Source organism: Leopardus geoffroyi, chromosome B2 (assembly GCF_018350155.1).
Source record: "Leopardus geoffroyi isolate Oge1 chromosome B2, O.geoffroyi_Oge1_pat1.0, whole genome shotgun sequence".
Taxonomy (NCBI): domain Eukaryota; kingdom Metazoa; phylum Chordata; class Mammalia; order Carnivora; family Felidae; genus Leopardus; species Leopardus geoffroyi.
This window is the reverse complement of record NC_059332.1, coordinates 109,236,194-109,260,872: the sequence shown is the minus strand read 5'-3', so window position 1 is coordinate 109,260,872 and position 24,679 is coordinate 109,236,194. Positions and strand designations below refer to the sequence as shown.

Sequence of the window (24,679 nt, the reverse complement as noted above, 5' to 3'; positions counted from 1 at the left end):
ACTCGTGTACTCATACATTTATTCTTTCATGCAACATTCATCCCCTTCATTCCACAAGGCATTGAATTACAGTATTAACTTCATTGCTTTGTCTTGGAAAGTATATCACATTGCCGTTATTTGAGGTTTATTCTTTCTACAGTGTTTAACATTCTGACTTTTTAACTTGCATAATTATAATGTTTGCAGTAACTACTTATGCCACCATATTAATTTTGAAGTAGCCACTCAAAGCAAGAGATTTAAGTAAGTTGGTTATATTATTTTAAATTAGTCGCATATTCATTAATTCTCAATGTCTCTTTTTTATGCAGAGGTACCTACCTGCTGACACTATAGAATCTGGCATCCATCCGATATACTTTTGCAGCACTCATTATATTGAAATGCTCCTGAAGGTGGAGGTGCCACTTGTGTTTTCAGCTTTTCACATGTCTGGTTTTGCACCATCCCAGGTAATCCATAGGAAAGAATGTTTCTTCAAATCCCAGATCTCAGGGTCTTAAAAGAAAATTAAATTCTCACCAAATATAGGAAATACATTTAAATTAATAAGATCACTTTTGTAAGTATTCATACCTTTATGTTTAAATATCTACACTGACTTTTTCCCCCTAGGTCTGTTATAATACATAGTTTTCTTTGTAGTAGATCCCTAGCATTCAGATTTTGAAAACCTATTCAAGGACATAGACATTCTGGAAGTCTATGACATGTAGGCTTTTAAATGTAGATAATATCTACTTCATAAGGCTAATCTAAGGATTAAGTAAGGTAACTAAGGGTAAGAATTCTTAACACTGGGTGTCTGCTATTAGAGATACTGTATCTTCTTTAAATTTTTTTTAAATTTTATTTGAATCCAAAAAAGTTAACATATAGTGTAGTAATGGTTTCAGGAATAGAATTTAGTGACTCCTCACTTACATACAACACATAGTGCTCATCCCAACAAGTGCCCATCTTAATGCCCATCACTCCACCCAACACCCTGCCAGCAACCCTCATTTCTCTGTATTTAAGAGTCTCATATGTTTTGTCTCCATCTCTATTTTTACCTTATTTTTGCTTCCCTTCCCCTGTGTTCATCTGTTTTGTTTCTTAAATTCCACATATGAGTGAAATCATATGATATTTATCTTTCTCTGACTTATTTCACTTAGCATAACACATTCTAGTTCCATCCATTTTGTTGCAAATGGCAAGATTTCATTCTTTTTAATTGCTGGGTAATATTCCATTGCATATATATACCACATCTTCTTTATTCATTCATCAATCAGTTGCTATTTGGGGCCTTTCCATAATTTGGCTATTGTTGATAGTGTTGCTGTAAACAGTGGAATATTTTTATATCCTTTGGATAAATTCTTACTAGTGCAATTGCTGGGTTATAGGGTAGTTCAATTTTTTAATTTTTTGAGGAACCTCCATACTGTTTTCCAGAGTGGCTGCATCAGTTTGCATTCACACCAGCAGTGCAAAAGTGTTCTCCTTTCTCCGCATCCTTGCCAACATCTTGTTTCATGAGTTGTTCATTTTAGTCATTCTGACAGGTGTGAGGTGATACCTCATTGTGGTTTTGATTTGTATTTCCCTGATGATGAGTGATGTTGAGCATCTATTCATGTGTCTGTTAGCCATCTGTATGTCTTCTTTAGGAAAAGTGTCTGTTCATGTCTTTTGCCCATTTCTTCACTCCTGCTCATTTGTTTCTTAGGTGCTGAGTTTGACAAGTTCTTTATAGATTTTGGATGACAACCCTTTATCTGATATGTCATTTGCAAGAGATACTGGATCTCAACAAAAAGCACAGCTTTCTGTTTCTGCTCTTGGGAGCTGGGAAGATTTAATGATTTTTCTAGGGCCTAGAATTGTGCTTGTGGTCACACACAGTAGTCACAGATGTCTCCCTCCTGTGCATAGGCAGTCCCTCCTTGGTGGAGGGGTGGATTGTTTCTTTACTGTTCTAATCAGGCTAAAACTTAACGTTTTAGAGCTTAAACCTTTTTCACTCTTAGAATTACATCTTTAGGTGAGAGTTCCAGAAGGTAGAAATACTTTGCTTTGATTTTACTCTTCTAACACAAACGAAGAAAGTATCTGTTCTTCAGGTCTGGGTATTTGGCTTTTTCAAAACTAATAGAGAAATTAATAGGTGACATTCTCTTTTTAAAATTTTGTGGGTTTTTTGAACATTAGCAAGATTGACTATAATTCCATAGCTTTGTTAATAGTTGAATCTTCTTAATTGCCCACCTGTCTTAGCATGTTTCTTATTGATTTGTATATTCTTAAAAAGTAACTCTACTATCCACATCTCTTCAATTCATGTTATGTATTTTATTTACTATTGTAATTTATTACTTATTTACTATTAGTGTTTTTATTTATTTACTATTATATTATTTATTACATTTTACTAATACCTTATATTGTGTCTTAATACTTGGTAAGAATAAACCTATAATATACTCCCTAACTCCCCCCTAAAAAAGCTAATTTAACTATTTCTGTTTATTCCTTTATGTGCCCTCTAAAGTGACTTTTCCTAGTTTGAATTGAGCTTTTGGATCTGGATAAAATTTAGATAGCTATTATGTTCACTTTTCTCAAAGTAATTTATAGTTTATGTCCTTACTTACTCATACTATTATGAGTATGTACTCATACTACTTACTCATACTTACTTACTCCTACTTCCTATCTAGAAACATAGTAAATTTTTCCATTTATTTTCTTTGTATTATATTTTACTGAAGCTGCATATATTTTTTCCATATAGGTATAATATATCTCATATTACAGATATTTCTAATTAGAGTAGCTTGAAATCTTTTTTAATTTTATTTTCTGATTACTGTTAATAATTAGTAAAGACATTAAATTTTCTATAATTGTTAGGTTGTACATTTTTTTCTAGATTTGTGTTAATTTTTTATTTCTGCTTCATTTTAAATTAAATTCTATAATTTTCCCAGAAAATTCTATATAGTTGCTTCCTTGTTTTAGACTTTAACAATGATTAGGAAAACCTCCAGTATTTCACCATTAAGAGAATTATTTCCTGTCATACTATGGAAGAATCCTTCTACTTTATGTAAAATATTGAATTTTATTTCTTTTATTCAAATAAAAATGTTCCTTTAGGGTTCCTTTAGGGTTAAGATTATCTTGATCTTGGGGTTTATGTGACCTATTGGTAGATTTCTTAATAGTAGACCATTCTTGAATTCCCTTGGATTTGTCTTGGCAATCTTTTCTTCCTAATTAGACAGTATAGTTCTCGGCAATATGCCTTTATACTTATTTTGAAGAGCCTTTATGTCATGTAATTACATTTACTTGTATGTGGTTACTATGCCTCTTGAGTTTTAAATTTTCTGAATAGGTCTAAATATAATGAGGAATTACATGTAGTGGAAAGGAATATTCTTTCTTGGCCATGGTGCTTTTACCCAGCATGTACATAAAACACTTTTCAGAAATTTAAATCCTAAAATGTTTAATTCTGGTTGGAAGTAGATACTTAAATATTTACTATAAGCTCAGTAATCTATTCTTTCTACTCTTCTAAAAATCCAAGCTAGGGAACAAAATGTTCCTGAGAATTCTTTTGCCATTCTAGTCTTGATTAATATACTGTATATTGTCTAATACCTCCATTCATTTATTAGTTCCTAACATATATCCTCTAATTTTAAAATGTATTGCCACAAACAGTGGGAAAAACGTGCAATACCTTAGGCCTCACTGTATCAATTTGATACCTTTTTATCATTTTGGTGTTTCTTTATCAATTTAAAATTGCATAAATATAGCAGATTTATCTAATAAAAATTTCTAAGCAGTAATGTTATGTTTCTTAAGTTATCTAATGTAAAATTCCTTTTTAATGACTCCCTATGTGGGCAAATCATTTTGTGCCTTAAGTATATATCATTGCTTTGTTGATATAATTTGCCATTTTATTGCTAATTATAAAATATGAAACAACTTTTAAGTAATGAATAGGTATAGGTGCTTAAGTAATCGTTTGGATATAGATTTTGTATTGCAAAGCTTATTCATTTTGATGTAATTAGGAGCAGTGCTTTTTGAAGTTGTGTATTTACAGACACTAAGGGGTTGGTTGATTAATGAAGGATTTGTGAGCAGGTTGCTAAATAAAATACACATATCTCTAGAGTAAAAATACACGTTCGACTAGAATACAAAAAAAATAAAGTAGTTAGAAATATATGTTGATTAGAGTTTAAGAGTAACTGAGATTGGAAAATAGAAATTCAAATATATAGTCTTCCTTTTTAAATGAACAGAAAATCGCGTTTTGATTAGTGTTTTGAACAATTTTATCCTTTGGTAAAACACTTTTCATTATTGGACCTTATTTAACTTTCCTAGCTTAAGAAGTACCACATATCTTTAGTGATTTATCTCTTATAATTTCGTGGGGTCCTTATTCTGCATATCATTATTATATTGTACTGTGTCAGCAAGTAGGCTAACATGGATAATCCTCTGAATATACTCTAGAAAAACATTTTGGTTGTTCTCATTTACTGTTTTCTTCTTCTCCTCTCATCATGAAGACTGGATTAAAGAAAACTATTCTAACATTTCATACTTTGTGACATAGTGTTTTTTGAAAATGAAAATTACACAAATGCAAATCAGAATGTTTCTTGTTAATAGTCATATTCATAAATATATATATCCCCAGACTTTCTCTCTCCTCATGTTGCCAAGGTTGCCACGTGAAATAGTACCTTCTTTCTCCCTGTGCCACATCTTAATATGTCAAGGACTTATCCTTTATGTCTGTCCAAATGGAAACTTTTTTTGCTGAACTATCAGTAGATATGAATTTGTGTACTATTTCTATGCTTCTAGTAGAAATCTGTGTCTTGTCTTGTGGAATAGTTCTTTATGTCCTTTACCTCTTTAATAGTTGAAGTTCCTTAAAGGCATGTGTACCTGACTTACCTTCCAGTTCTTTGAGCGTCTGACACAGTATCTCGCTTACAAGTACAACAAAAATAGTATGTGTATAACAACTCTTTGCAGTGTAAAAGGTATATTTCCAGATCTCATCTCATTTAAAATTTTGACTGCTTCATGTGATGGGGAAATTCAGGATCAATGAAGTCAGTGAATTGATTTAGTGAGGTTACCATGATAGCAAAGACTTCACTTGGAACCACATCTATTGATTTTGAAATTAGTTTTCTTTCTTATTTTGCTAATATTCTTTCTATGGTGTGGGCAAATAAAATGAGTCCAGAAGAGTTGTTAAAAATATTGTCTTTGAATCATAAAACTTGATCATTTAGTTCATACCTATTCTGGCTTAATCAGGTATCCACAAATAATTGCTCTAGCCAAACTTTTTTTTTTTTTTTTAATTCTTATGGAATGTTTTGAAGATTGTTTTTCAAATCTAGATACAAGTGAGAATAATATACCTCGGATAAAATAATTATGTTTATCTAATGTCCTTTAGCAGCTTAAGTATGGTTGAAGAGCAAAATTTCCTAGGAAGGCTGTGATACATTTTGATGTGTATCGTACTTTCCTCGAAGCCTAAAACACCATTTAAATGTTTTCAAGTATAATTAGGTTTAAGGAACATTGGTCTATAATAAAAAAACAAACCTAATTAGTTTGTTTCCTTTTCTTTGTACACCATTTCATGAACTACTAATATTTTTCGGTGAATTTAAGAACTCAGTTGCTTAGATTTGAAAATATAGTATATGTTTGTACTTATAAGAGGGAATTTGGCAGTATCTAGCAAAATCACATATGTATGTATTTTCCCTTTAACCCAACAATCTCATTTATAGAAATCTATCCCAGAGATATTCTGACAAAAATTTGAAAATACGTACAGGTGTTTGTTACAGCACTGATTATAGTATCAGAAGACTAGAAACAATGCAGATATAGAGGCTTGGTTGAAAAATTATGGCTTATCCATGGTGGAATACCATGCCATTGTAAAAATGAGAAATCCTTCTGTATATTTTGGTGGAATGATATACAGGATCCTTTGTTAAGTGATAAGAAGGTGAAGATAAAGTGTTTAGTATGTTACCATTTATGTAAGAAAGAGTGGGATACAAATGCATGTGCTTATATTAAAAACATGAAAGAATGTACCATTTTTTAATGATTGCTTATAGGGATAGAGAAGGAATGAGATCAAGAAATGAATAAACCTTTTGTATTTTGCCTTAGAATCATTTAAATACTTTATGTGATATAAATGTATATAACCAACAAAATAAACATATTCTGTCCCTGAGAATATAAAGTCAAACTGAAGAAAATGAACCCACCAGAACCCATTTGATGGTATAAACTCATGAGAATCACTTTAAATACAGTAATTTGACTGTATGTGTCAAGTGATATGTTGTCTAAAGGCAAAGAACAGTAGTAATACTGTTTGAAGTAATCATATTGCTCATGGTAGTGCCGGTATTCTATGATTTTTGTCTTGTGTGATAAAAACAAAAATGGGTGGCATTGGTAACTGAGATTTTCTGTGTGTTTTAAAGCAAACACAGATATAATATATAGCAACTTACGTGTTTTCTCTTAGAAAATTTAAAGAAGGGGAACTTACATGTAGGGGGAGATGGACTAAAGAGACTTATCAATCACTAAAAATTTTGAAGCTGTGATGTATAGCTTTTTAAATTTTATGTATATTTGGAAAATTCCGCACTAAAAATGTCTTAGGAATTTATCATTCTGCTTGGACACACTCTTTCCTTTATCCTTTTAAAATTCGAGTTCATCAGCTGATTTGCAAACCTTTTCATCCTTTTCATGTATCTTTGTAGATAGAGAAGTTATTTGCTGAAGGACTGAATACTGTGACTCATTGCTCACTCTTCTAGAGGAATACTATTTTAGCATTGTATTACAGTTTAATAATTCTGAATCATCTTGCACACAGAATAGCAGATATAATTTCTGCCAAATGAAGAGGGACATATATTGAAAAAGAGTACATCTCCCCTTTGAGTGTAAGCTCCGTGAGAACAGAGAGTAAATGTCTCTTTTTCAGTTAAAAATTATAATGCTTATTTGTATATTAGGTTCTTGATAAATATTAAATGAATAATAAACATCTGTACCTTTGTTATAGAATCACATTTAAATAGCACTTTATATACTTTCAAAGTGTTTTCAGTTATAATCTTTTCCCCTCTTCTAAATTTCCCATGTGTAGAAAAAGATAGGCATTATCTCTGTTTAATGGAAGAAAAGTAGACAATGTATGGAAAACAATAGTTGAATGTATGTAAATACCAGAACATTGAACTGCATGAATAACTATGTATGATAACTAATTGCAGATTCTGGGGTGACTTTCTTTTAACTAATAAGGAAGAGTATCTCCCTATATATATTTTAACTTCAGATATCTTTGAACCATATAGAGTTGTGAGGTTTTAAGATCAAAATAAGTTGAGGATCAGCAGTTTCACACCGTCAATCCAGTAGAACACTAAGACTACTTGAGAAAGAGGACGGACAAATACCCCTGGCTGCAGGGATCATTTGTACTAGTTTTGACTCTTTGTTTCTCCTTAACTCATCTGGAGATTCATTTTTATTAACACAGCATGGCCAGAAGTTTCTTGGCATTAATAGCTATAGCATAGAACAGAGACAGAACCCTGGCAGCAGGACACTAAGGGAATTAAAAGTATTACTTCTAGTCAAAGAACCACTGACTGCTTCAACCTGTCTAGTTAAGTAAGAGTAGGAGATATTTTCTCCCCAGTTCAGTAGAGCCATACTATGTGGGCGATGGAAGTTTGGTAATGAACTCTGCATGCCAAGCTACCCTCCAGGTCAAGATCTGAGGGGAAAATCCTATCAGTGATAAGACTAAAGTTGAGACAAAAGGAAATTAAATATATTCTGCCAGGTCATAAATATCGAATATTCATACACAAAATTCAATATTGAGTTACTCATAGGCTCTGTGAATAGATTTTGGAGCATAATAGAAGAAGAACATAATATTTATAAAGCAAAATCTTATACCTGAGAATGGAATTACAATTAAAAAACAGAAAAAATACTTGGGGCTCTAGGGGTGCCTGGGTGGCTCGGTTGGTTGGGTGTCCGACTTCAGCTCAGGTCATGTCTCATGGTTTTTGAGTTCAAGCCCCGCGTCGGGCTCTATGCTGACAGCTCAGAGCCTGGAACCTGCTTCCGATTCTGTGTCTCCTTCTCTCTCTGCCCCTCCCCTGCTCGTGTGCTTGCTTGCTCTGTCTCTCTCCCTCTCTCAAAAATGAATAAACGTTAAAAAAAAAAAAAAGAAAAAATACTTGGGGATCTATAGTCAGTATTATCAATAATAGGAAATATGAGTGGAAAATTAAATGAAAAGATATGCCCATAATATCTGAAATTAAGATGTCAATGGTTGACATAAGTAATAGCATATGGAAAACAAAAATTCAATAATACCATCTGGTATGGTATTACCCAACCCTGAAATTCATAAGTTGAAATCTTTACCACCACTACCCTCAGAATGACGTATTTGGAGATAGGATTTTTAAAGGGGTAATTACATGATAATTAGGTACATTAGGGTAGGCCCCAATCCAATTTGTCCACTGTTCTTTGAAGAGGAAATTTGGACACAGATACCCAGAGGGAAGACCATATGAAACCATAGAAGACCGCCATCTCCAACCCAAGGAGAGAGATGTAGCCCTGCCAACCCTTTGATCCTAGACTTCAGAACTGTGAGAAGAGACATTTCTGTTATTTAAGTCACCTGGTCTGTGACACTTTATATTATGGCAGCCTGAGCAGACTAATACACCATGTTAAAGGCACTTAAGGTAGAATCAACCACTCCTCGAAATTGTATCAGATCTAAAAATAAGTTTTAGAAACTATTCAAGAATATATTTTTAAAAGGACAAGACAGTAGAACAAAGGAAAATTTGTGTATCTTAGTTTTTTACATCTATGATAAATTGAGAGAAGCCATTATATTTGTTGCCATTCCCTGCTCCCCACCTCCAAAAAGAAAAGTAGGTTCAATAAAGGAAATTTTCCTTCAATGGTAATTTGTAGACCATAAATGAAAATTAAAATATTGGAAAGTATCTTAATTTCCTAGGACTATAGTATTAAAATAGCATGAACTGGTGGCTTAAAACAACAGAAATTTATTGACTCACAGTTTTGGAGGCCAGCAGTCCAGAATAAAAGTGTTAACAGGGTACCTGGGTGGCTCAGTCGGGGAATTAGTCTGACTCTCCTGATTTTGGCTCGTGATGATCTCAAGGTTCCCAAGATCAAGTCCCATGTCAGGCTCTATGCTGACAGCATGGGGTTTGTTTGGGATTCTCTCTGTTCCTCTCTCTTTCTCTCTCTCTCAAGGTAAATAAACTTGAAAGAAAAAAAATGTTAGCAAGACTGTGTGCCCTCTGAAGGCCCTAGGGAAAGAACTGTTTGATGCCTCTCTCCTAATTTCTGGTAACCTCAGATGGTTTTTGGCTTGTAAATGCATCACTCCAATCCTCTGTCTTCGTAGGACATTCCCCATGTGTGCCTTTTCATCTTCCCTCTATGTCTATTTCTGTGTTCAAATTTTCCCTTTCTAACTGATACCAGTCATACTGGAATAGGGCTCACCCTAGTGACCTCATTTTATCTCAGTTACCTCTGTAAAAATCTGTTTCCAAATAATGTTTCCAAATCCAAGGATTTGGACATGCTTTTAGGGGAAAGACACAATTCCACCCATTGTTATTGTGTGTTTTTTTTTTTTAACTTTTCTATTTTAAAGGGGTATTTTCTATTTTTTTCCACAATGGGCATGTATACATTTTGTAATCCAAATTATCTGAATGTTATTCAAGAAGTAAGATAAATGATTTTGTAAAAGTCTCACTTCTAAGTTATTTTCCACATTAGCTCCCAGTTTTTATGTTATATAATCCTGTTTGATTTAAATTATTTTCTGATTCAGCAAGAGTCCATTCGCATTAATGTAACATTTAGCAATCTGTCATCTGCATAATTATACATCTGTGATTATTAGGTAGGGTAGAAAAAAACTCCCATCTCTGAATTAAAATGGTCTCTTAGCATTTGTTATCTGTAGAGAGCAGACTGATGTTGTGGTTAAGAGGACTATATTGAATAAAGAAGGCATTTAGCAATAGGTATGTGAGCAGTGTGAACACCATCAGTGACCTCTAAGTCCTGGGTCCCTAGGCCATGAACGTTTTCTCACACGTTAAGCAAATAGATGAAGCATCCCTGTGTGCAGGATATCTTTCTATTTTGATCGGATGCCAAGCTCTTCATTGCTTTTGCATGAATTAGTGGTTATTGCTTTTTTTAAAAAAAGTATGGTTTTATAAGCTTTCTAATGAACTGACTTCTTTTTTTCTAGATATGCCTACAGTGGATAACTCAGTGTTTTTGGAATTATTTAGATTGGATAGAAATCTGCCATTATATCGCTACTTGTGTTTTCCTTGGTCCTGATTACCAAGTGTATATCTGTATAGCTATATTCAAACACTTACAACAAGACATTCTGCAGCACACTCAGACTCAAGATCTGCAGGTTTTCCTAAAAGTAAGTAACTTCAGGGGGAACATGGTGGTTGAGTTCACAGCTAACTTTAATTTGATTCTTAATATCAGAAATTTTTCTAGACAGTCATCTAAAAACAACCTTAAGCAGGGCAGCTGGGTAGCTCAGTTGGTTAAGCATCTGACTCTTGGTTTCAGTTCAGGTCACGATCTCACAGTCTGTGAGTTCGAGCCCCGCGTGTGGAGCCCACTTGGGATTCTCTCTTTCCCTCTCTCTATGCCCCTCACCCACTCGCTCTCTCTGTCTCTCAAAATAATTGAATAAACTTAAAATAAAACAACCTTTAGAGTAGGTACTATTATTCTCATTTTAGAGTTGAGGAAACTGAGGGACCAACTTAAGTAAGCTGCCCAAGATTACACGGTAAGAAGCAGTGGGACTGGGATGTGAAGTAGCTAAGCTACTGGGATTCAAAACTTGGCCTTTAGCCAGCGTGCTACTCCACACACTGTTTTTTGTTATATTCCTTCTACCTTATTTGGTCACTAAAAGTTCAAGCTACTATGTCAATACAGAGGTTTGAAACATTTTAAAAGCATTTCATGTAATTTCCTATACCTTCATATTCTATATTTTTTAAACTTTCACCTATTCTTATAAAATGTTTCCATGAAAGATTATTCCATCATAACATTCTTTTTAAACAGTCACTACCTTACATAGTTAATGTTTTAAATACAATATAGTTGCTCAGTTTGTTTCTCACAGTAATATGACTTTTGAAGCTCTGGACTTTAGGAAACACATGTTCAATAAATACATCCCTGTGTGCAGTTCTTCATGGGAATCCAACTGTATTCATTTTAAGTTAAAATCTTTCCTTGAATTTGAAGTATGTTTCCCTCCCCATGCTACCTTCACCTTCCCACAAAGCACACATACACATGCACACACCCAGACCTGCATTAGTCCTTTGCTAGGTTTTCTGTGGATCAACAAATAATCTTTAGGTTAATTAATTCTTTAATTATTCTTTGTCATTTTTCTTTACCACTAGATCTTGTCAGAGCTATTTTCCATTTAATAATGATTTTCTGTAAATAAATGTCATCAATTATTCAAAGTTGCCAAACTATCAGGCATTTCTATTTCATAGAGATACTGAATTCAGAAGGTCACAGACTTTCTATATGTATCACTAGAATTATGATCTTAGGAACGTTTTTAATGAAAAAATATACCAAGACAGTGGTTGTACATGTAAAATGAAACTTAGGTAGAAAAAGAAAAAAAGTTATCTGCAACAGGTGATTTGGAGGACAGGAATGGTTAAACAAGTGGGAATTATGTTGAGGACAAAAATGTGGGTTCCTATTTAGTAAGGGACACTTTCGTCACTGCCATGGTCAATTCATAGGAATCTCAGAGTCTGAAGTTTTCCTAAGGGCTTATATTTGAATATCCTCTAACCTGTAAATCTATAACCTCTTATCCCACTTTGGTACCTCTTATAGCTGAAATTATTTTATATATATTTTTGTCAGTCTTTCTCAGTATAATGTACATATTCCACAAGGACAGTGATTTTGTCCATCTTGTTTACGAATGTATTTTCAATGCCTTGAACAGTACCTGGCACATAGTAGGTGCCCAGTAAATATCTGTTGACAGAATAAACAAATAAAAAATATAAAGGGAAAGATGAACTTAGTTTTTTTCACATTTAATAACAAACATTACCGAATTCTTTGATTGCTGGTGGTGATTATTGCAGTTTCATGTCTGTTGAGTTCTCTACTGCTTGATAATGCTGTCAGTTTAAAGAATTTTTAAATGAGGGGAGAAAGGTTACTACTCAAGTCCTGTTTAAATTACTAAAATTTTAATTGAATTGGTTTAAATCCAAACTAATAACATGTTGGCAAAGAATTAATTTTAGCACTTGTCCCGGGACTAACCTTACTTCTTGCTCTGCTGTTGGCAGTCATCTGAGGGATTAGGAGAAATATCTTTCTGATATTGTGGCTTCACTTTATTTTTTGTTTTCAGCAAGTAAATCTCAAGTTCACTGATCTCTTTTGGTGAGCAGTTATTTTTCTTGTGTGATAAATTCCAGTGTGGTTTATTTAAATATGCATTTACATACCCTGTTACTCTATTAAGCCCTGTTATGGTCTGTTGTTTCCAATGTATATAAATACATACAGACTATTTTCTACTTATTCACGTATTAACCAATAATGAAACTTTGGTTAATAAAGTGATTTAATTTTCCCTTCCTTTGGAAGACAACCCAAGTCAAAAATAGTTCTATGATTCAAAAATTCTCATTCAAGTAGAAGTTAAAGGATTAAACCTGGGGAATTATGTTTTATTATACTTTCTAATCCAGAAATCTCAGACTTGTGCAAAGGGTGGGAAAAAAACTTAATAATTCTCCACATATACCACAGCCATAATAATATTCTTATATAGATTATATGCTATTTCTTGACTGTACGTATTTTTAAATGATTGCTTTGGAAGAGGTGAAGTAGAACAGAGGACTTACTTTTTAGGGTATTTGGTGGGTTTATTTTTATTTTTTTTTTTTATTTTTGAAGAATGGGTCCATACTTCTTTTATAATAAAACTACTTTTTAAAAGGAGGATATTGAATCATTGTATAAAAATAGATAAAACAAGCATCCATTGTAAACAATGTTCAAATAATCAGACCCAATTGAATGTTTCAAAAATTTTGAAAAACCACAAACGTGTTTTCAACTATTATTAGTTATCCTGAAAACTTCAGGTACTAGACAGTTCCAGAAGATTGAAAATATGCAGTTTTTTCCTGGTTAATTATTGACAGAAAATGACATGATAGAAGCATCGCTTTAGGAATAATAATGACCTATCTGAAGCAGATAGTGTTGAGACAATATCAACCCATTTGTATTAATTTGGTTTAGGCTCCAGATCTTAAATTAGGTAATTGAGAGTCTAGACTCATTGCCTACTTTTCTGATAGCCCACTGAGCAATTCTTCATGATCAGTGTATTAAAAAGATGACTTGGAATTTGTTAGACCAGGTGGTGAGCATAGTCAGGCCTGATTTACTTAAAAAACAAAACCAAAGAATAAAATAAAAAACCCAAACACTTTATTTTTCCTTTTTTGACTAAACCAGTAAATGATTATTGAATGGCATGAATATAAGTTGTTATTAGCAAGGTATTTTCTCGGTTTTTCACAACATCTTTGTAGACACAACAAATATGTAGGTTGATAATAGAGCAGCGTTATTATATATTATGTATAATAAGTGCATTATCCCCACACTGTGGCAATTGATAGATCATTACTGACCTAAAAAGCAACTTCTGAAGGTACGCTGAAGAGCTTAGTCCTTGGACTTAGGGTCTTAAATGTTTTTATCTGTGACAGATAAAGGTTCAGGAAATCTGTAGGCATCACACTTACTAGAAAGAAAAACATCACCCAGAAAGATAAGTATAGTGCTCTCAAATATCCCAGTGAGCTTGGAAGTGTAAAGTTTTGTTTGTTTGTTTGTTTAAGTGGAGTCATCTCTCTCACTCACGCAAGCAAGCCGGTTTAGAAAGAGTTTAATAGTTTAGAAGACTCACTGTTTCAGCCAACTGGCTATATTGCATTTCTCTCTAGCTTGATAATAGGCTGGCAGTGATCTTGGTTTAGTTTGTGAATTCAATTGAATTCGACTTGGGGAAAACTTCACTGAAATGCCAGGCTGGGAAAAGATTGCCTTCCAGTGAAAATCAGGCTGTGAAGGCTCAAAATACTTAATTAGAATGCTTCAACTAAATCCTGCATGTTATGGCAAAATCAATTTATAATTATGAAAAAATCAGATTAATTTCAATCCAATCAGTAAATTGTCAGGAGGAATTTTGTTTTTGTTGTTCTTGCAGCTGTTACCAGATCATGTTGACAGGGTAAGGAATGGAGATCAGACTGAGAAACATCACATGAATTGCTAAGCTTTTAACAGACAAAAGTATACATGGTACTAAAAATAATTCACCATCTGAGGGAATAGATAAAACATGTTCAGTTTTATGTCAACAGTGGTTTGCAGATATGTGTTTTTCATTGTTCTTATATCACTCGAGTCTGCCCGCGTTCAGATTCTGGCTCTGTCACTCTGTAAGCTTGGGCACGTTGCTTAACCTCTTTGTGCCACGGTTTTCTCATCCATATAATTAACTGTGAAATAATACCTATTACATGGAGTAATTAGATGATATCTGTAAAATACTTCTAGAACATTGCCACATAGCAAGTGCTTTCAAAAAAAAGTTAGCAGTTATTTGAATTTCTACATCCCTGTCTCATCCTTCTCCTATTCTTTTTTTTTTTCTTTTTCTTTTCCTGAGAGAGAGAGTGCACAAGTGAGTGTGAGTGGGGGAGGCGCAGAGAGAGAACCTTAAGCAGGCCCTACAGCCAGCATGATGTACAATGCCGGGGCTCTATCTCAGGGTCATGAGATCATGACCTGAGCCAAGTTAAAGAGCCACCCCAAGACCTGAGCCAAGTTGCTTAGCCAACTGAGCCACCCAGGCACCCCTGTTGCTCTTATTAACTGAAGAAAAAGATGCATAGAGAACAAAGGAAATAGGCCTTTTTCCTGAGTCTACAGTTAGAATATATATTTTGCTCCCATTTTTCTCTTCTCTAGGCCCTTAGACATCTTAGTATATCATAGATTACCTGGCATGTACTTCAGAGCTATGTCAGGAACATTCTCTTACATTGTATCTGGTCAAGGCCTCATCTCTCATTTACCCAGCCAAGATAGGATCATCTCTCTAGTCATCACATATCCCCATGTACCCCTCAGCTGAAAAAAAAATTTAATGTTTATTTATTCATTTATTTATTTATTTATTTATTTTACAGAGAGAGAGAGTGCAAGTAGGGAAGGGGCAGTAGGAGAGGGAGACAGAGAATCCAGAGCAGGCTTGGTACTGTCAGCATAGAGCCTGACGCAGGGCTTGAAGTCACGAACTGTGAGATCATGACCTGAGCCAAAGTTGGAAGCTTAACCGACTGAGGCAACCAGGTGCCCCTGAGTTAAAAATTTTAAGAATCACACACTATAGTGAATATTTAAGAGCCTCATTCTGTCCAGAAGCACACATGCTATATACACTCCCCTGATCCTGAGGATCGTTAGTATGTTTATTGAAACTGACACATCTAGACTCTTCCCCAACCTACCAAAACAATTTTCACAACAGGCCTGAATTGTCACGTTTTAGTATAAAACCTCAAATAGCTTGAAACTTCTAGGATATGTAAAAATGTCACCTTTGAAACTTGAATACAGGATGCCAAAACCAGAGATTCAGAAGTTTTGGGGCTTTGGGGCTTAGGAATTTCTAATTGTACCAAGCACCCCAGGAGAAGCATACTAGAAAAAAAGCATTACTTGCAGATTGGTTATTTTTCTACCACTTTAACTGAGAAAGAAGCTCCTTTTTCATGATAGGTCAAACACAACACACAAGAAACCATCTCTAGCAAAGGTAAAAAGTGGAACTAAGTTCACAAAACCCCTTCTCACATGTGACTCTTACAATATAATTTGATGCTTCTTACTTCTTACTTAGTAAGATGTAAGTAAGTACACTTGATCTTTTTGTACTTTGTATCTATTTACCACCCTGAAAGGCCTTATCTTTGATTCAGATTCCAAATTTACAGGGCTTGCAGTAGCTCTAAAAACATTTCTGCTGAAATTATTTTTGGAAACCTTTGCTGGTACAAGCAATGTTTGAAAGGATAGGTATAGCTTGATTTCCATAATAGGCATATTCCTGAGAAGTTACAAGAAAAGACTGTAATATAATATCGTAAGTGGATTGTTCCCTTATGTTTTTTGTCAAGGGGTTGAAAACAGTGGAGTACTACTTGGCAGTGAGAAAGAATGAAATCTGGCCTTTTGTAGCAACGTAGATAGAACTGGATGGAGAGTGTTATGCTAAGTGAAATAAGTCATACAGGGAAAGACAGATACCATATGTTTTCACTCTTATGTGGATCCTGAGAAACTTAACAGAAGACCATGGGGGAGGGGAATGAAAAAAAAAAGTTAGGGAGAGAGCCAAACCATAAGAGACTCTTAAAAACTGAGAATAAACAGGGTTGATGGGGGGGTGGGAGGGAGAGGGGGGTGGGTGATGGGTGTTGAGGAGGGCATCTGTTGGGATGAGCACTGGGTGTTATATGGAAACCAATCTGACAATAAATTTCATATTAAAAAAGAAAAAAACAGACTGGAGTCAATAATCATTGATGCTTCACATTATAGATTTGCAGTGCAATCAAGAAAATCTATCTTAGCCATTTTAGAGACCGTCAGTTAACAAAGATGTTCTTATTATGACCACCATTAACACCTTGAGTGCTTATTGAATGCCAGGCACTAGGGCAAAGGAATTTATACGCATTGTTAATTCACTCATTGACTTATTCAACTATTGTACAAGAGCTGTGTCCCAGGCATTATAGTCACAAAACAGGTCATATCCCTACCCACATTGACCTTACAGTCTACTGGTAGATATTTAAATAAATATAAAATATTTTAGGTATTGATAAATCTTAATTTAAGGAACTTAAACATGGTAAGGGAAGTCAGAGGTGCTATTGGATAAAGAGTCCAGCAAAGCCTACTCTGAGAGCAGAAACAGAGACTTGAATGAGGCAAGGAAAAGCAACTTCTGGACAAAATTGTTCTAAATGGGAAAAAAGGCAAGGGCAGAAGCTTAAAGGGAGAAATGAGTTTGGTCCACTTAGAAAGTGTTGAGATACTACCGTGGCTAGAACAAGGTGAGGTAGTTAGAGAGGTGTCAGGACCCAGATCATACAAGGTTTTATAGTTCATGATAAAGAGTTCATGTGCTACATTTACACATGAGAAATTGAAGGTTAAAGTGTCAGTAACTTCCCCAGGTGTATATATCTAGTAACTACTACAGGGGAGTTTGAAACATTTTTTTGCTCTGAATCGAAATCTTGTGCTCTTTCTAGTGTATCAAGTTGTCTCTCATTGAGTAATCTGGTTACCTTTTTAAAAAACTTTAAATTCAGTGGACCTTCTAATTAAATGTTCTCATTAGTAAAAGAAAACGGAGTTCTATATGCAAATGAGAGAGGCAAGCTGTGGATATGCCATATCATGTCATATTGAATGCACATGAAACACTGTTGTTTAGAATAGTAATTTTTAATGCTTTTTGATGATTCAACATTTGAAACCCAGAAATTAGAGAGATAATCATTGAAGGCATACTGGTTGAAAAGCCATTAGGTACAAAAAAGAAAATGCAATATGCTCAAAATGAACTTCTAACCAATATGTAAACCACTTCAGAAGTAACCTAATTAAAAAAAAAATGCTTTTCTTGAAGAAGTAGTGCATTGTTTATATAAAAAGGCATAGTGTTGCCAGATATAATTACATATGTCTACCTATTTAAAGAATTAGGGAATTCAGGGGTGCCTGGCCGACTTGGTTAGTAGAACATGTGACTTTTGATCTTGGGGTCATGAATTTAAGCCCCATGTTGGAGATAGAGATTACAAAAAAAAAAAAAAAGAATAAGGAGATTCATATTTTTATACAGAGTCCCATGTACTTAAGTCCATAAACAAAATGATAAAGCAGTATTCTGAAGAAATGGTCTGTTATAGTTTGAATGATAAACTGGCAGTCTAGATGGCTGTAATTGCAAAGTAAAGTTATCCAGTAAAAAGGTCATTAGAGAACATTTAGAATAAAATGAAAAATATACCACTCTGAACACAGAAAGTAGATTTGGAGATTCTGAAGATTTTATTCAGAGTTATAAATTGTGAATTTTAAATAATGAACTACATAATTTAAAAACATTCTTTTAAAATGAATATTTGATTTTTCTCTTATGAAATATGACCTTGATATAAGAATTATTTGCCATTTTTTGCTTCAAGTTTTTATTTAAATTCCAATTAGTTTACAGTGTAATATTAGTTTCAAGAATAGAATTTAGTGATTCATCACGAGGCCCTTCCATAATACCCATGACCCATTTAGCCCACTCCCCCTACCTTCTTTCCAATAACCCTGTTTGTTCTCTATAGTTCAGAGTCTGTTTAATGGTTTGCCTCCCTCTTTCTCCCCCTCTATGCTCATCGGTTTTGTTTCTTAAATTTCATATATGAGTGATATCGTATGGTATTTGTCTTTCTCTGACTTATTTTACTTAGCATAATACTCTCTAGTTCCATCCATGTTGTTGCAAATGGTAAGACTTCATTCTTTTTGATAGCTGAGTAATATTCTAGTGTGTGTGTGTGTGTGTGTGTGTGTGTGTGTGTGTGTGTGTGTGTATACCACATCTTCTTTATCCATTCATCAGTCGGTGGACATTTGGGTTTTTTCCATTATTTGGCTATTGTTGATAATGCTGCTATAAACATTGGGGTGTATGCGTCCCCTTGAATAAGTATTGTTGCATCCCTTGGTAAATACCTAGTAGTGCATTGCTGGATCATAGGGTAGTTCTATTTTCAACTTTTTTTTTTTAAGTTTATTTTGAGAGAAAGTGCACTTGCACACACAAGCAGGAAGAGAGCAGAGAGGGAGAGAGAGCGAAAATTCCAAACAGGCTCTGCACTGTCAGCACAGTGCCTGACATGGGGCTCAAACTCAGGAACCGTGAGATTGTGACCTGAGCCAAAATCAAGAGTCGGGCTCCTAACTTCTGAGGTACCCAGATGCCCCTCTATTTTTAAATTTTTGAAGAACCTTCATACTGTTTTCCAGAGGGGCTGCACCAGTTTGCATTAAAGGTGTCTCTTCAATGTAGTTATCAGGATATTTTCTCTTTATTTTAAAATTATTGTCCACAATTGAAACCATAATTTAGAAAACATTCTAAGGAAAAAATATATTTAAAACAGTGATAGCTATGGTTCTCCATAGGTAGTTTTTATTTATAAATTAGGTGAAACAATAATTAAAAGATGTTCAGTATATTTTGCTTAGGTTTGCCCAGAAAAGAATTATTAGAGCTATTGTTCAAATGCTTTCATCCTCTGTTGTGATTTAGTTGATGAACAATAGACATTCTTTTAAAAATCATGAATATACACTAAAGCAATTTTTCTGGCATGAGGCCTTTATCTGGTAAGATTAACACATTACTATAATTTCTCACCAGCTGAGATACAGTTTTAGTGAGGAGTTGATCAGTACCAAATCACACATAATTTGAATGAAGAGAATGGATAAATCCATAAATAGTTCTGTGACTACAACAGTAACTATTTAAAGTGAACTCTAGAACAGTAAGAATGGCCTTACTTCAATCCTATTTTCCCCAAAGAACAAAGTGAAATATTTTTTTATAGAGAAATCACAAAAACCTAGTGTTTCTGCTATTCATAAGATGAACATCTTCCCTTTGAGTTGCTTATACATAAAACTGGAGACAATATACACCTCAGCTGTTAATGTTTTAGGACAGGGACCTGCAGACTTCTTTGTGTCTTCAAGATATGACCAAGAACTTTACATACAATGAGAATGAATGAGTTAATGAAGAAATAAGAGAATAGATAACATTACAGTTATTTGTGTTAATTGAATAGAGTTCAGATTTTTATGTTGGAAGGTATTAACTGTAGCCTTAATGGTGTAAAGCTTTGCATACAACTTAACATCATTTAGTTCTTTTATATATAACATCAGATGTGTGGGGGCACCTGGGTGGCACATTGGATGATGGAGCAGCTGACTTCGGCTCAGGTCATGATCTCACGGTTCATGAGTTTGAGCCCCACGTCGGGCTTGCTGCTTTCAGCCTGTCAGCACAGAGCCCGATTTGGATCCTCTGTACCCCTCCCTCTCCCTGCCCCTCCCCAGCTCATTCACTCTTTCTCTCTCTCTCAAAAAATAAATAAAACATTTTAAAAAAAGATATAACACCAGACTTGTAGATAAGTAATAAATTTTTTAATGTACCAGCTATTCCTCCAGATTGCCTATATTTTAGGTGATGCATGGTAAAATTAGTATAACTTCTCCCAAGTTATTTGTAAGCTGTGAACTATTACTTAGGAGTGAGCAGTGACATCTGAGGGAAGCCTTTACAAGCATTCTTATTGAAAATTGCATATGTGATGTTTTTCTAGGTGTTATACATTCGTGTATCTCATCTGTAAACTGTCTATAACACAATTTCTAGTATATGATAATATCTCTTACTCGTTTTAAATTGCTTTTGGTTTTTGTTAGCAACTTTTACCTTTAAACTGTAATGTATAGGAAGGCATGAATTGTCCAGTTTTTAAAATAATCTCCAAAATTCTGAACATGATACTTATTACATTGAATCAGGTATGATTTTTCTTCAGAATTTTTGTTTTATTTTGAAGGGTAGGTACTGCACAGCTAGTATTTGGAAATGCTAAAAGAAATAGACACAATTCTCTAAAAGTCTCTAAGATTCTAAATTAATATTCATATTGTTTTAATTTATTCTTGAGTGCCTCATTTGGGACACTAACCATTAAATTCAGAATTAGCATAGACATGCATAGTACCAACATTATGAGTTACAGACTATTGAAGGTTTTATGAACCTTCATAGCTGTAGAACAAGATATTTCTTATGACATTATAGTATCCTTTGATAAGCTTTAGAGTCTTTACTAACTAAAAATGTGAACAATCATTCTGTAATTGAAACTATCCAAAATACTGGGAAGATTTCATTAACTAAGAGTTTGTCTTATATTTTCTTAGCTGTAAAGCATATTTGGTTTTAAACACAGACAACCTTGTTTCATAGGGACATGATTTCTTGCTATCACATACATACACAGCCTACTACATAAAAAGCAATTACAATTTACTAGCAACATAAAACCCTGTCTGTAGCTTTAAAAAAAGTCAACTATTTAAATTCATTAACGTAGAATGTGTTTCTTTACGCATGAGAATTAACTTCTCTCTGTATTTTTTGACAGGAAGAAGCACTGCATGGGTTTCGAGTGAGTGATTACTTTGAATACATGGAGATTTTGGAACAAAACTACCGACCAGTGGTACTGAGGGACATGCGCAATGTTAGAGTGCAGAGCGCATAGATGGTGGCACAGACAGTTGAATGCCACGTTTTATTTCTGTTTAAAGGAAACAATCGTTTTCTGTGTCTATAACAGCATATGCTTTGTGAATATATATATATTGTGAATCAATGCTGAGACTTTTTGAATATAATAATATATTCAAGTAGATATAGCTCAATTTGTCACATGAAGTAAATTCTTTTTTGTAAGTTTTTTGTTTTGCAAGGTGATTTTAGAGTCAGATCTAATTTACTTCTAGTTCTTGTATTTAAAAGCTAGTCCCTTGGGGCGCCTGGGTGGCGCAGTCGGTTAAGCGTCCGACTTCAGCCAGGTCACGATCTCGCGGTCCGGGAGTTCGAGCCCCGCGTCAGGCTCTGGGCTGATGGCTCAGAGCCTGGAGCCTGTTTCCGGTTCTGTGTCTCCCTCTCTCTCTGCCCCTCCCCCGTTCATGCTCTGTCTCTCTGTGTCCCAAAAATAAATAAACGTTGAAAAAAAAAATTAAAAAAAAAAAAATAAATAAAAGCTAGTCCCAACCTACATCTCTTCCTTCACCAGAAGATTAAAATATTTTTTCCAATGAGTTTTAAATGAAGTGGCAATATTGTGAATAATTGTTTGACTAGCCAGAGAGAGAGTCCATAGAAACAAGGAAGACAGTTGTTTTCTTGATATCTTGTCTTCACATATAAAGGAAAAATAGACAAAGCCACAACTATTTATTTAACATGTGGGGGAAATAAATGATATTTATCATGGCAAATGCTAAGAAAACTATTGTCCTCAGACATAATTGTGTTTCTAGGAATTGCTTGTGATACCTATATCAAGTTATAATTTTTCATGTGAAATGTCTCTACATGGTTCATTTAAAAGATAGATTGGTTATTTCATACTGATAAGCATTTGTTACGCATTTTTTAGTGATAAATTTTATTTGTACTGAACATAACATTAAGGAGAATAATTTCTAAATTATTTTCAATGACTAACATGATGTTTTATTTAAATGGAAGGCTTTGCTCCAATGAGATTATTAATACAATATGGAAAGGTCTATTTTCCTCTAACTGTCACATTTATTATATGAAAGAATACACAAAAGTATTTTTCAGTTAGCAATTTTAACAAGTTTTTTTAAATTATAGGTAGTAGTCATTTTGTTTGCATTGCTTATATTTAAATATAAATCAACCGTTAAGACTGTTCTCAAGCTTTTTTTTTTAAACTGAAAATGGCTCATCCACAAACTCATTTTTCCTTTTGTATCATGAAACAACTGGCACTGTACAGTTTTCAGTTTTGTGATATTTAGGATATTGCATTATCAACCTTCCAGAACTAGGTTTTATGCTGTAAATGCTAACAATAGCTGCTCTGTAATGGTGTTCCTAAAGGGCATTGAAAAAGTTGAGAAAAGAAAATTGAACAAGTTAATTTGACATATTACTCCCTTTAGCTGTGGTTGATAGGAGTAAAGTAAGAGAGTTCTAGGTTACCCAAAATACCAAGCTTTGTCTGCTTTCAAAGTTAATTTTGAAAAACTGTTTCACAGAATGCTTATGGTTTCACAAAATGTTTATGGTTTCATTTCTACCCACTCTGTTCCTGAGTTACTGTTACTGATACTAAGAAATTGCAGCTTTATTTCTTTTTTAAAAAATTCTTACATGGTAATTAGAAATACAAACGGAGAAGGAACTATGACTTAGTTTTATAATATTCATTGGTGATTTTGATTGGAAACTGAAGATCTTGATAATTACAGTTACATTTTAGAAAGGTGAACTTAGTTCCAACTGGAAAGCTTTTGTTTTCATTTGTTAAAGAAATGTCTTATGAACAATGACCTACCAATTCAGTGAAATAAAATGTAAAATATGTTAGTATGTGTAGCTACCATTGTAAATTATTTTTGTGCCTATTAGTTTAACAATATTCTTTAGAATAGAAATAAATACTGCCCTACCTTGTCCCTTTTCAATTATTTAAAGTATAAGTCCTTAGGACAAACTTTATTTCTCCTTTGTGAACAGGTACCTTGTACACTTACAGGATTCATTTTAAGAAACTATATTTTATCATACAATGAAAACAAATTTGTGAAAAATGTAAGTGCTCATATATAAATCTTTGAGTATCTGTTTCCAATATTTCATCTCTGTAGTTATGCCTCCTTATGATACACAGGCATCTGAGGAATCTGTGGTGGTAAAATAAATCTCAGAAATTAATCTAAACTTAACAAAATTCTACCCAAATTTGTGATTATTAAATTGTGGGTTCTAGTTTGATTTTCCAGTTCCAAGATATTAAAGAAATTCCTTCGGTTATTCATTGAATACACATGTTGAGGGTTGCAAGTATAATAAATATTTTTAATTTTTTTTTAACATTTGTTTTTGAGAGAGAGAGAGAGAGAGAGAGAGAGAGACCGTGAGCGGGGGAGCAGCAAAGAGACAAGGAGAAACAGAATCTGAAGCAGGCCCTAGGCTCCAAGCTGTCAGCACAGAGCCCAACGCAGGGCTCAAACTCAAGAACCATGAGATCAAGACTTGAGCCGAAGTCAGATGCTTAACTGATTAAGACACTCAAGTGCCCCAATGAAATATTTTTAATATTCAGGATAGGGTAAATGAACTAACAGCACCTCTACTCAGAGTCCACAGTCTTTACGGAGAGATGAATAATTTTAAGCTGAAAATGCACTTTTAAAGATAAGTAAGAAATGACCTCTGGATTTGGTGACTTTGATAAGCAGTTTTGATGAGTAGTGAGGTTTGTTTGGAGTGGGTTTAAATGATGCTGAGAGGAAAGACTGGAGACTGGTCCTTCCAGGAGCACTGCTGAGCAGGGAAAGAGAATATGGAGGAGGCCGGGGGTCAAAAGACTTTTTTAAGATGGGAAATGGAAGCATTTTTATATGTAGGTGGAAATGATGCAGT

General features: G+C 34.0%; 1 protein-coding gene across 4 annotated transcripts in view; it reads left to right on the top strand.

The window, feature by feature from the left end:
- The window catches only part of TBC1D32 (TBC1 domain family member 32), a 201,480-nt gene extending 179,530 nt beyond the window's left edge, over nt 1–21,950 (top strand). For 3 of the 4 annotated variants that reach the window (XM_045499429.1, XM_045499431.1, XM_045499430.1), the window contains 3 exons: nt 315–455; nt 10,448–10,636; nt 21,636–21,950. In XM_045499429.1, the coding sequence (XP_045355385.1) occupies nt 315–455; nt 10,448–10,636; nt 21,636–21,755 (450 nt within the window). In that variant the 3' untranslated portion in view covers nt 21,756–21,950. The remainder of the gene's footprint in view (nt 1–314; nt 456–10,447; nt 10,637–21,635) is intronic. The other variant, XM_045499432.1, reaches the window with a different exon arrangement.
- The last annotated feature ends 2,729 nt before the right edge of the window (nt 21,951–24,679 follow it).